Source organism: Chiroxiphia lanceolata, chromosome Z (genome assembly GCF_009829145.1).
Source record: "Chiroxiphia lanceolata isolate bChiLan1 chromosome Z, bChiLan1.pri, whole genome shotgun sequence".
Taxonomy (NCBI): Eukaryota; Metazoa; Chordata; class Aves; order Passeriformes; family Pipridae; genus Chiroxiphia; species Chiroxiphia lanceolata.
The window spans coordinates 30,518,566-30,529,920 of NC_045671.1; the positions used below are offsets into that span (position 1 = coordinate 30,518,566).

General features: G+C 34.4%; 1 protein-coding gene across 6 annotated transcripts in view; it reads left to right on the plus strand.

Annotated features, from left to right (window-relative positions):
* FYB1 (FYN binding protein 1) overlaps nucleotides 1–10,987 on the plus strand; it is a 46,055-nt gene extending 35,068 nt beyond the window's left edge. For 4 of the 6 annotated variants that reach the window (XM_032674660.1, XM_032674659.1, XM_032674663.1 and 1 more), the window contains exons 10-19: nucleotides 57–85; nucleotides 1,226–1,295; nucleotides 1,842–1,982; nucleotides 2,661–2,692; nucleotides 3,750–3,816; nucleotides 5,110–5,215; nucleotides 5,479–5,641; nucleotides 9,254–9,287; nucleotides 10,488–10,519; nucleotides 10,632–10,987. In XM_032674660.1, coding sequence (XP_032530551.1) covers nucleotides 57–85; nucleotides 1,226–1,295; nucleotides 1,842–1,982; nucleotides 2,661–2,692; nucleotides 3,750–3,816; nucleotides 5,110–5,215; nucleotides 5,479–5,641; nucleotides 9,254–9,287; nucleotides 10,488–10,519; nucleotides 10,632–10,660 — 703 coding nt within the window. In that variant the 3' untranslated portion in view covers nucleotides 10,661–10,987. Of the gene's footprint in view, nucleotides 1–56; nucleotides 86–1,225; nucleotides 1,296–1,841; nucleotides 1,983–2,660; nucleotides 2,693–3,749; nucleotides 3,817–5,109; nucleotides 5,216–5,478; nucleotides 5,642–9,253; nucleotides 9,288–10,487; nucleotides 10,520–10,631 lie in introns of those variants that run through there. The other 2 variants (XM_032674664.1, XM_032674665.1) reach the window with 2 other exon arrangements.
* The last annotated feature ends 368 nt before the right edge of the window (nucleotides 10,988–11,355 follow it).

Genomic DNA, 11,355 nt, shown 5'->3' on the forward strand with positions numbered 1-11,355 from the left:
TGATCATGATATTTTCTTTTACTCAAGTCTAAAATGTCTTTTGTTTGCTTTTCCAGCCTAGGTTCTGACAACAGTGGAACTGGAAGTAAGTTCTACATATACATTTTGGGGGAGTTGTTAGTGTGTATTTTTTACAGCTTCCAGATAATGCACTAATTATCCATAAGCATATTAAATGTTTGCTAATGGGCAACAAACAAGGAAGTATAGTAGCCAAATTACCTTCCCCACCACTTACAGGAACTTGAGTGAGATAGCAGTTTTGTCTTCAGATACTGTGAATCACTAGCAAGACAGATGACCGAACTTGGTTTTTGTGTGTGTGTGAAGGTAAATCATCCCACAAAACAACACAGATATAGCTGTCAAAATACTAAGATGAGCAAGGGTTTCTGCATGGGAGAAATCTGGTTCTGAAAAAGCCAGAAATACTACCAAATAAAGCTGCATTTTGCTAACAGAGTTAAGGGCAACTTCAGTTACAGTAATACACTGGAGTCCCAGATGCAGCAGCTCCACGCAGTCAAGAACACATTCGAACTCAGTTTCCCCTTTGGTAGCCTATATATTTATATAGCATTCTCTGTTGATCACAAGAGCACAGGTCATCTTCTCAGCTTAGAGTTTAGATACTGGTCATGGCAGAAGCATCCCCTGGCAGTACTGAACGGAGTTGCTGCCAGCTAAGTACAAATTTCAGTGATTACTCTGACCGGTGGCTGGAATTGCACATGCAAACTGAGCTAACTCTGCACTGAAGGAGGTGGGGCCCAAAGGTCAAAACTGAGGCCAAAATGGGTAGCTTACATTGCGCTTATCTCTGACTTCCATGGATGAAGACAAGATGTCCCTTGCTAAGAGTATTGGTCTGGCATCTTCAGTTATCACTTGAGTCACACATGAAAATTTAAAAGTCATCCTAGTGTCTGGGCCGAATCAGCCATTTCGAATTTCATTGACTACAGTGTAGAAGCATATGTATTCAGTATCCATGCTCTTGTGATTGGCAGTGCCACATTAAAATTCTGTGGATGGTATTCCCAACTGAGATAAGTCTAAATCACTGTTTTAATAAACAGACTGTGCTGGTTTACAGAAATATTCCATTTACAAGGATATTGCCTAAACTGCACGCACGTCTAATATAGTTAAGAGGCCTGTAATGAATACCCTATTCTGCAGCATTAAATATATTTGCATTAATTCATTGTTTCATCTGTTAAAGATGTGTTCCCACCTCCTCCTTCTAATCAAGATATTTACGATGAAATTGATGATGGAGATCCCATAGGAAGGTAAATTTTTATATAATTTAAATCATTTTCTACTTTAACAGAATGTTTTCAGGTTTTAGTATTTTTTAGTTAGATGTAATAATTAGCAAGTATTAGGATGATCAGCAAGTGGGTATATATCAGTATGAATTTGTGAAGCTAAACTAAAAAGGTTCTTCTGTCTTTTGGAGAAATTTTGTTCTGTAATTAATTTTAGTAAGTCAGCAAAAGCAGTTGCAATCATGAAAATCTCCAAATCCCCAAGTAGACAGAATAGGTCTGAAATGAAAATAACAAACTTAATTGCTAGCTAGCTGAGTAACAGCATGAAAACAGTAAGCCACTAGATTAATATATATACTACAAATATATCTCAGTATCTACAAGTAACATAACATACATATTTCTAGTTTAGCATTTTACCATTTGGGTAAGTGACCTCACTTCATGGTTTATATACATTGTTGGCATTAATGATAATTATGTGCACCAATGGAGAATTTAAACTGGGCCTTTTAAAAAGAACATTACATTTGACATTGTGATAATCGCATGCATACTCCAAAGGTCTGTATCACAGGATGAAGATAAGAATGGTATCTGGTCCTGGGGAATCTTGAAGAGGCTAAAGGTCAAAGATGACAAAAAGAAAAGTATACGAGAAAAAACAACCAAAGTCAATGAGGCAGAAGATAATGGAAATTTATTGTAAGAGTCTGCCAGGAAATCACAGTGCACATTAACTAATTCTAATAAAGCATTGATCATATGCTACTAACATGTCCTCACAGCAGCCTAATGAATCATGCATAGAATTGCAGCTCAGGATGATACTTTTCTGCAAAAACACTGAGCTTTCTTTTCACCTGCATAATTATTCTCTTAACAAGCCGTACTTTTTGCAAAAGTCTGGTAACTAAAATATGCCAAATTTTCTTTTCGGTGAAGAGCACCAAAATAATCCATCATCTTTGTGCCACTCTGCTGATGCAAATTTGCTGTATCCTCAGTTAAAATGTACTTTGCTTACCAGTACAACGTACCTGAGATAAACTGGTAAATCTAGACCCATTAATCCAAATTTTAGGAATAATATACCAAACAGAAAAATGCAAAGATTGTCTTCTACTCATCTTACCTAGAGGTTAGATCAGCAACTGCTGTTTTTACCACCTACCTCAGTCATTCAGTTCTGAAAAAGTTTACTTTGATTCAGTGGTAAAAATACATTTAGTCTCGAAGCATTGGTGGTGTCGGTGGCACCTCAAAATTTCTGGAGATTATTTGGAGCCCTGGTGTCGCAATTTTTTAGATTATTTAGGTTACAAAAAAGCCTATGAATATGCTATAAATACTTAATAAGCTTTCTTTCACATCCTCCCCCAGCACATCTTCTTCAACAAAGCCGTCTGAAAAAGGTAATTAATAGTCTATTGTTCAGTCTCTCTATTGATTCCTGATCCTTTTTTCTGTATACGCTGCTCTGTATCATTCTAGTCATAAAAATACATCCAAGGAAGGAAACAGGATTTCCTATTGCTTACCCAGTTCTAGTAAACAAATTTCAAATATTGTGACTTATTGGCTACAGACAAGGAGATACATATACATTGCAACCTCTCTAGAAAACAATTTAATACATTTAATGTGGTTTTTCTATCTGAGATTTACACTAGTTCATTTTATTGGAACTTAATTTGAACAGATACGCTTGGAAAGAAGCACTCAGTAAAAGACTTCAAAAGTAAAAAAAGGTGCTTGCTGTTACTTTTATCACTTGCAATATCCCTGTAAAATAATATATAACTCATAACCATTGGCTCAGCCATGGAATAAAAAGTAACTTCTTCCAATTTTTGAGGCTGTTTCTAGAACTGAGTTCTAAACCTTTTATAACCTACTGATTTCTCTAGGCATTGATTTGATGAGTTGAAGAATTGCTTCCTCTCTACAAATACACTGAATGTGGTTCAAAGAATATTCCTGGGCTAAGATTTTTTTCACTGCTTTGGTGTTCCAATATGGCCTAAAAACTAACATACACGTGATTCATATCCACTTTTAAGCAATGTTAGATTGACAAGAGTGCTATACAAGTCCTTGAATATATGTTAAAATCAAATTCCAGCAATATATTTCGATGCACTATAGTGGGACATGGATTAATTAAAGTGAAGATTAAAGGCTATTACATTACCCATCATGTGCTAAAACTTGCTTAAACTTTAGAAGATTAAAATTTCAGTGACTACTGGTTATTGCTATTAAAGAGTCTTAATCTGAAAAGATTGGGTGGTGTTGCACAGTAGATTGTGCTAAACAGAGAATCCACAGTTACTATAGACAGTAAATGGCTACAGTACTTGCCTTATTTTCTTGTCAACTTCAGTAAAATACCATAGACTGTAACACAGTGTATTCACTTCTTAAGTTTCACATAATAACATTTCATTCTCCTAAACACTATTATTTCAGATTGTGGAGAGGATGTGTACGATGATGTGGATTCTTCGGACTTCCCTGCACCGCCGCTTGATGATATGTAGTGGAAATATTGTGATTAGAAATCTAATACATTGAGAGACATTTTTAAAGTATTTGCTGGAGGCAGACTGCTGTTAATGTCTGCTTTATTTAGTGTTGCCAGGTTTTGTAGTTCTCAAAAACCAAATGGCAGTTGAAGGCTCTTTCCTCCGTTTCAGATTCGAACGATAATTAGACCATAGAAAAAGTAAGAGGTAGAAATGGATGCATGGCCTAAAGATACTTTTCAATGTAGATTCTCTGCACATAGTTCTTCTATCAAAATTTGGGGACTGTTAGGATACATACTTGATCTCGGCTGCTCCAGTATTTTAAGAGAAAAGGAGACAGGGCTCTGTGTTATAAGTAGGAAACACATCTGGAGGTGTAAAGTTCAGCTAGGAAGACTTTTATCCTGGATCAGAAAATTGTGGTCATCTCTGGAGCACAGACATGTTATGAGCACAGATGCATCTGTGATGATGACTGCAAAATTATGCATTCTGGTGTCACTTACTCCACTCAGGTGGAGCAACAGAGTGGACTACGATAATCTAGTCTGAAGAAATTAAAACAGAGAGAGCTCTTATGCAAAGGAAAATATGTGGCCCTTCTAACCTAAGTCTAGATTAGTTCACACACACACACACACACACGAACATTCATCACTAATGAAACTGTCTTCCACAACTCCTACAGAGATCAGCAAGGATCAAAAAGGAGAATCAGACTTTATAGTCCTATATACAGCATCAGAAAGGACAGTTAGGGCATGAAACACTTCCATGCTTCTTGGCAGAGGTCAACACTATCAGGGATGTGGAAAAAAACCAACAGAACCTGAAATGGGTTATGTAATGCAGATTCTCTGGTGCAGCAAGGTTTTTTATGGCCATATAGGACTAACATATGTAAGGCTAAGATGTTCCAGCTGCCTCCACAGTGAAATACACTGTTATTCAGCTTATTGCCAAAAGATACACAGATTTCATAAAAATTGCTCCTTGCTGAGAAATTCTAAAGTGCTGTAGCAGACAGATACTTAAATACTCAATACTTGAATATTCAATACCTCAATATTTGCTTATGTGATAGATACATCAACATCAGAGAAAAACACGAAAGACAACCCCAGCTTTTTATTAATTTTGAAATAAAATCTGTATTGTATTACCTGCACTATATTTACAGAGCAACAAAAACATGATAAAGACACATGAAGGAAAATGCATTTTCACCAAAATTATCAGAAAGCGTTCCAATACCTCAGACGTGTTGCTGATTTGGTTTTGTCTGTAACCTCTTGCTTTAGTTCATCAAAAGTAGCAAGCTTTGGAAGAAGGAAATCAGATGAAAAAGATGTACAAAAGCATGAACAGATGGAAAGAAAAGAAAAAGAGTTCCGGAAAAAATTCAAAGTAAGTTTTACTCAAAGTAGGTTTTTTTCACAAAATATAAAAACTAAAATATCTATATGGCATGCTCTCATTTGTGTCCCTTAATCCTTTGAAAGATGAGGTATTACTACTTGTAATAATAGTGGTCTGAGCATCTGCAAGTATGGGCCCATACTACATAGCATATACTATTATTTGCCTAATTTTAGAAAATTTAGTAAAAAATACATGAGCACAAGCTGTACATTAATAATTTTTAACCAGTATTTTTCTCTTTTTTTCAGTTTGTAGGTAGAATAAAAGTTCTTTTTTCTACTACTGTGGTTCAGAATTTGCCTAAAAAAAGATGGGGATCTAAGGAATTACGTATTAAACCAGGAGAGTATCTTGATATTATAGAAAGCACGGATGACAACAAGGTCCTGTGCCGCAATAAAAAAGGAGAATGTAAGTTTTATGAAAAAACTGCAGCACATATCAAATTATCAAAGAATGACTGAGTTGGAATATGTGAAAACTCTCTTCCACAGCATATCCAAGTAGAATCTAGTACTTGTCTTTTACCTTGTCCGGTAGTTGACAAGAGGCAGATTGTTTTTATTTCATTACCATGTTTTAAGAGCAGCTTGCCTTAAAAAGAACTAAAACACTCCAAGGAGCAAGATATACGAATATGAGAAAAATAGACAACTTGATTACAGAAATTTTGCTTTGCATCAACTAGGATCAGCAGATGTTTCTGTTGCTTCTGTCTCTCCCTCTTTGCCAAAAGGAGTATAGCTATGATACCCCACAGAGTCTAGTAAAAGTAAAGTCCTCACTGCACCTTTGGATAGCACTTCCTCATTGATTGCAGCCAAGAGAAAATCAGTAACAATATTCTTACTTTTGGTTGCAAGAGATGCAGTTTAATCTTTTCAACTGGCGGGGGGTAATATTGCTTAGGAGTCTTCCCCCTAGCCTCTAGCTGATCCAAGGCATATGTCCTTGTTGGCATGTCTGCTTGTTCTGGGAGCTGCATGAGGCCTTCCAGTGTTTCTTTGAAACCTTTGGCTATGGTTTGCATTGGCAGAAGTTTTTGCATTTTTGAAGAATTCTGGACCATCTCCTGATGGTTTCAATTTCTTAATGAGCTTCTGTTACAATACTTTTCAAATCTCCTAACAAAAATTCATTTTGTGCTGGAACAGCCTAGGTTCAAAGTATCCTTTGAACAAGTAGCATTTTCTCACTCATTTTTACTTTTTACTTCTGACCTATGTTGAAGAGAGTCCAATGCTATAAACCTCTGAAGGGGATTCAAGTACTTTCCTGATATTTTTTTCCCCTCTATACTCAACTCTTACAGTTTGGAGTACAGCCTTCTTCCTGGCAGGCCTGCAGGGTGAGGAAGAATTTCTTGCATAACACACATATGTTTTTCAAAATATGGATTTCACTAGTAGAGCCACTTCCCAAAAAAACAGCTTTCAAAGCTCCATTTTTTGAACCAAGCTAATAACAAAGTAGAAAGTAGTTCATGTTGGCTGTTTTCCTCTCGTAGTCTTCAAAGCCTTTCAAATCATGACAGGAGCTACTGCTTTGCTATGCATAAAAGAGCAAAACAAATAAAAATATCCTCCCTGGAAACCTCTGAAGAGATCTCTGTCAATTTCCACATTAGTTAGTGAAGTTTGAATTCTACTTCAGTAAATGCATGACAATTTTGGTTATTTGCTGTGACTGATCGAGTTCCTCAGATCTTAAAGCTATGATTTTACCTTCAGAAGGCCAGATAGACTGAAAATCAGCAATTAGAGATGACTTTGTTACTTTCTTGCACATGAATTCTTTGATTTAATCATTAACTTCTGAAGCTCTTCCATAGCTTCAAGCCTCTTCCAACAGTTAAAAAAAATTACAAATTATACTGTAATGTGTTTACACCTTTTCAAGCAAGGGCTGATGATCTTAGGAAGACATTCTGATATCACTTATTTTGCTATTAAATTATTTGAAATGTCAAAAGTGGAACAAAGAACCAATTTTCATTTACCCTTTTAAATTCCTTCTTAGTCTGAACACATACATCTTTAAATACACAAAAACTTTTAATTCAGGTTCATAGATTTTGCTTAAAAATAGGATATAAATGGATTTCATTGCCTGAAAGTTTTTGTCCTCTCTGAGCTTCCTTTATGATGCAAATGAGTAGCTGCTATGATGTGTCATAGCTTTCAGTGGTGCAAAGTAATTAACACAGAATGTGCTGACCTGCTGGCTTGTTTCCTATTTGGAAGCCCTATAAAAATTAATTAATTAGTTAGAAACTGAAACTTTGGACATATAACTTGGGATTAGTAACTCTGAAAGGCTGTGAGATCAGCAGGAGCTGTATTTCTCAGCTATTTGAGGGCCAGGGACCATCAAAACTTGGACTGTGCTTTGCCATGATCTAAGCACAGTCACATGCACATGACTTGCAAGCACACTGGGTTTGTATGTCATGATGGTGAGTAAAGAAGCTTTGCTTTGGTGTATTTCAGAAGATTAGAATGATTTAGCCAAATCATTTTAAATTACTCCCTGGAGACTTCAGAAGTAATGGAAATTATTGGACTGTCCTAAAGAGAACTTTAAAAAGACGACATCTTTTAAAAAAATAAATAAAATTAATCCATTTCCATTACTTTATCCCAGATAATAAAATCTGGGGAAAGACAACCAGGCTAAAAAAATCCTGATTAGACAGAGCTTCCTCAATGGGTTCCAGCTGGCATTCAGCCTGAGACAGTACGCAGGTGACTGAAAACTTGGAGCACTGGATTCTTTGACTTTTGAAGATTACTTACAGCTCAACAGTTTTAGTAGGCAAATGTTATAGAAGAATTTATGTATGTATCAAATCTTCATGACATCAAAGATAGAAATACAGGCAAATCAAGCAAATTTTATCTTATATAGCAGCAATCAAATATTAAAAGCACAGAACTGTTTTTTAATTCATGTAATTGTTAAGTCTTAAACAGTAGCTAATGTAGGTAAGTGTAAAATAAAATATTATCATGCAAAATTAATGCCTTTTTAGGCAACTTCAGCTCTAGCACAAGCTAGAGGTTTTCTTTTAAAATCCCATGTTTGTAAATGTATTATGGCTTTTACAGATCAAATCACTAATCCACTATATATAGCATATTCTAGAAAAAAACCCCTTATGTACTTTGAGATTTATATAACATCTTGATATCGATCTATTTTAAGATGGAAATATGCCAAGTGAAAGTGAATTATACAAATGTTTGTTTATGAAGAAAAACTGCTTATTATTATGTTCTAACAGGGGCTTGCCTTAAAAAAACCCACAAACAAAAAACTGTTGTTAAATAAAAGTTTTTCATTACTACTTGCAGGATTGTTTGGGGTATTAGTCTTTTTGGATAGCTTTTCCAATTTTCCATATAGGAAGCATAGGATATTTTTATATATTAAAACACTCGCCAGTTAAAGACTCTAATAATTTATCAGCTTTTGGGAACAGTTCTAGCTTATTGTATCTGACATGCATTTACAAGGCATGGTTCCCCCTACTAGTATATTTACAGATCTTAGAAAGGACAATTTCAGATAGAATAGAATTAGGGCTTGGACGTAAAAAAGCCTTAACAAAAGACATGAGATTCTTTAGCTGGACATCACCGTGTATTTAAAAAAAAAGAAAAAATACTTTCATGTCTTGTGTATCAGAAAAGACAAATTATTGTGAAGGAGGAAATAAGATAACATTTTATGAATATGTAAAGTATCCAGAACAGTAGATACCTAACTGGTCTCATAGCTACTACAGTATTTGATTTCCTATCTAAGACACTGTGTTATACTAAACAGGCAAATAAGAATAACTAAAACACTGGATATAGTAAAAGCTTCATCAAGTATGTGCCCATTTTACATTGTTATCCATCTGTTATGTTTTTCTGTCTGAAGTATATAAAAGAGAAATAAGGCATTTCACTAGTGCTAGCAACAGAAGTAATAAGTATTTAAATTTAACTTAAATGCATATATATTTTACTTTTACAGATGGCTATGTCTTGAGAAGCAATTTAGTTCAAAAGTAAGTACAAAGTGATGTTTTTGAAAAAATTGTTATAACACTCAATTTTTTTCTAAACTCTCTGTTAAAAAAAAATGAAATGTAATTATTTTAGTCTGTCATTCTAGTCTGGAAAATTGAGTTATTTTTATGAAGTTATAATTTCTCAAGAATTAATCACATGCATCCACGCTGGAAATTTGCCAGGGCCTCTTTCCTCGTTGTATAACCATAAACTCTGATTAAACCATGAAAAATTACATAAATTAAGCGTTATTAGTATTAGAATCTATTAATGAACTGCAAGTTAATGTGATTAGGTGTATTGATGTCCTTTTCAAATGTTTAACTAAAATCGATCAAATTTTCTTTAGGTTTAATTTTATTTCATTCTTATGACGATTGAGCAGATTTGGCCCAGTGTTGCTCTGAATAACTGCATGGAGTTCAGCATTTCAGTTCTACTCCAAAACTCTTGTCAGACAAAGCCTTTCCATTTCCTTCAACAGGCTTTATATGAGACCCTTAAATATCAAATCAGATGTCACATTTATAATTGTCACATTTAGAATGTAGAGGCATCCAAATACTTACACACACATTTGAATTTTTTATATATATATGTATATATATAAATATATATGTGTATATATATACATATATATACAAAGCCTTATTGACTTCCATGGGCTTCTTCACATATCTAAGTGAAATATTTTGAAAATTCCTGTTCATGAAGCATGTATCTTTTATAGACATTACCTAAATTTGTTACCTAAAAAGAAGCACCTCCAAAATTATGGAATTGCCAAGTACAGAAACAGAAAAAAATTTCAAGGGCATACTGGGTTTTTTATTCTTTATTTCTGGTGTTCATTTAGAAAAACCAAGGAAGTACTTCATTTTTTTAAGGAAATACCCCTATGAGAATGGCTGCTTAAAAATTTAATTGAAAAATCCCACCCTTTTAAAAAAGCCAGCCTTTCATATTAAAAAGAAATGTATCCAGGTCAACCCTTTGCTGAAAATCCTCTGACCTGACCATCCTGCTAAGCACTGTTCTATCACCACAAAGGTTGCACTTTTGTAATTAGCAAATTAATTACTTGATATCTTGCCTGTACCATACTACTACTCTATTTCATATCTGCATGCAAACAGTAATTTATATCTGATATCTCGATTTTTAAATGTATTGTTTTTCTTTTTTTTAACTTACAGCGAAGGAGAGATTTATGACAATGTTGCTGAGGGTATGTTGAACATTTCAAACAATACAGTAGCTACATTCAGTTACAATTAATAACTTTCTCCTTGAGTCAAAGTACACAATACTAATATTTTTTGCATTTTTTTCCATTTCAGACATCTATGATAATGACTCAGATGCATGATTCTGTTCAACTAATGACTTAAATGAAGATCACCTGTAGTTTGGACTCCTACTTGTGGAAGCTCAATTACAAATTAATTGGTTACACCCCTGTAAATGTAGAGTTAACTTTTCTTAGGAGTTCAGCCTTTTGTCCTCCATTGCTTTAAACTACATTACATTGCTATTTATCTCAGCCATTAAAATTCCCTTTATTGATGTTTTAAATACAATCAAATACAATTCGAATACATCTCAGAGGAGGGATATGGGGATATTAAAAAAAAAAACCTGTGGAGATAATAGCCTAAAATCTACTTTTGTACTGTATTTAAAATTTCTGATAAAATACTGAAAAGCTGTACACAAACTTGACTTTCTCCCTTTATATTTGCTATTTAACCAGCATCTAGGCATAAAAAACTAGTGGTATTGTAAGTTTTTTCTTTTATTTTACCAATGCCATTCACTGGATGCATTTTTTTCTCTCTTCTGAAATTCTTTTGAATAAAAGCATACTTTCTGACAAGAAATGTGTGTACACAATCTTCTGTCAACTAGAACAACAGTAGCTGCACAATAACTTCTGAAAATTACCACTGAGCAGCTAACAGAATGAAAAACAACATTCTTATTGTTGTAAAGGCAACACGAATACAACATGGTATTTGTCAATAATTGCTACCCAGAAAGGGAAATGTAAGCAGAAAATCTGCC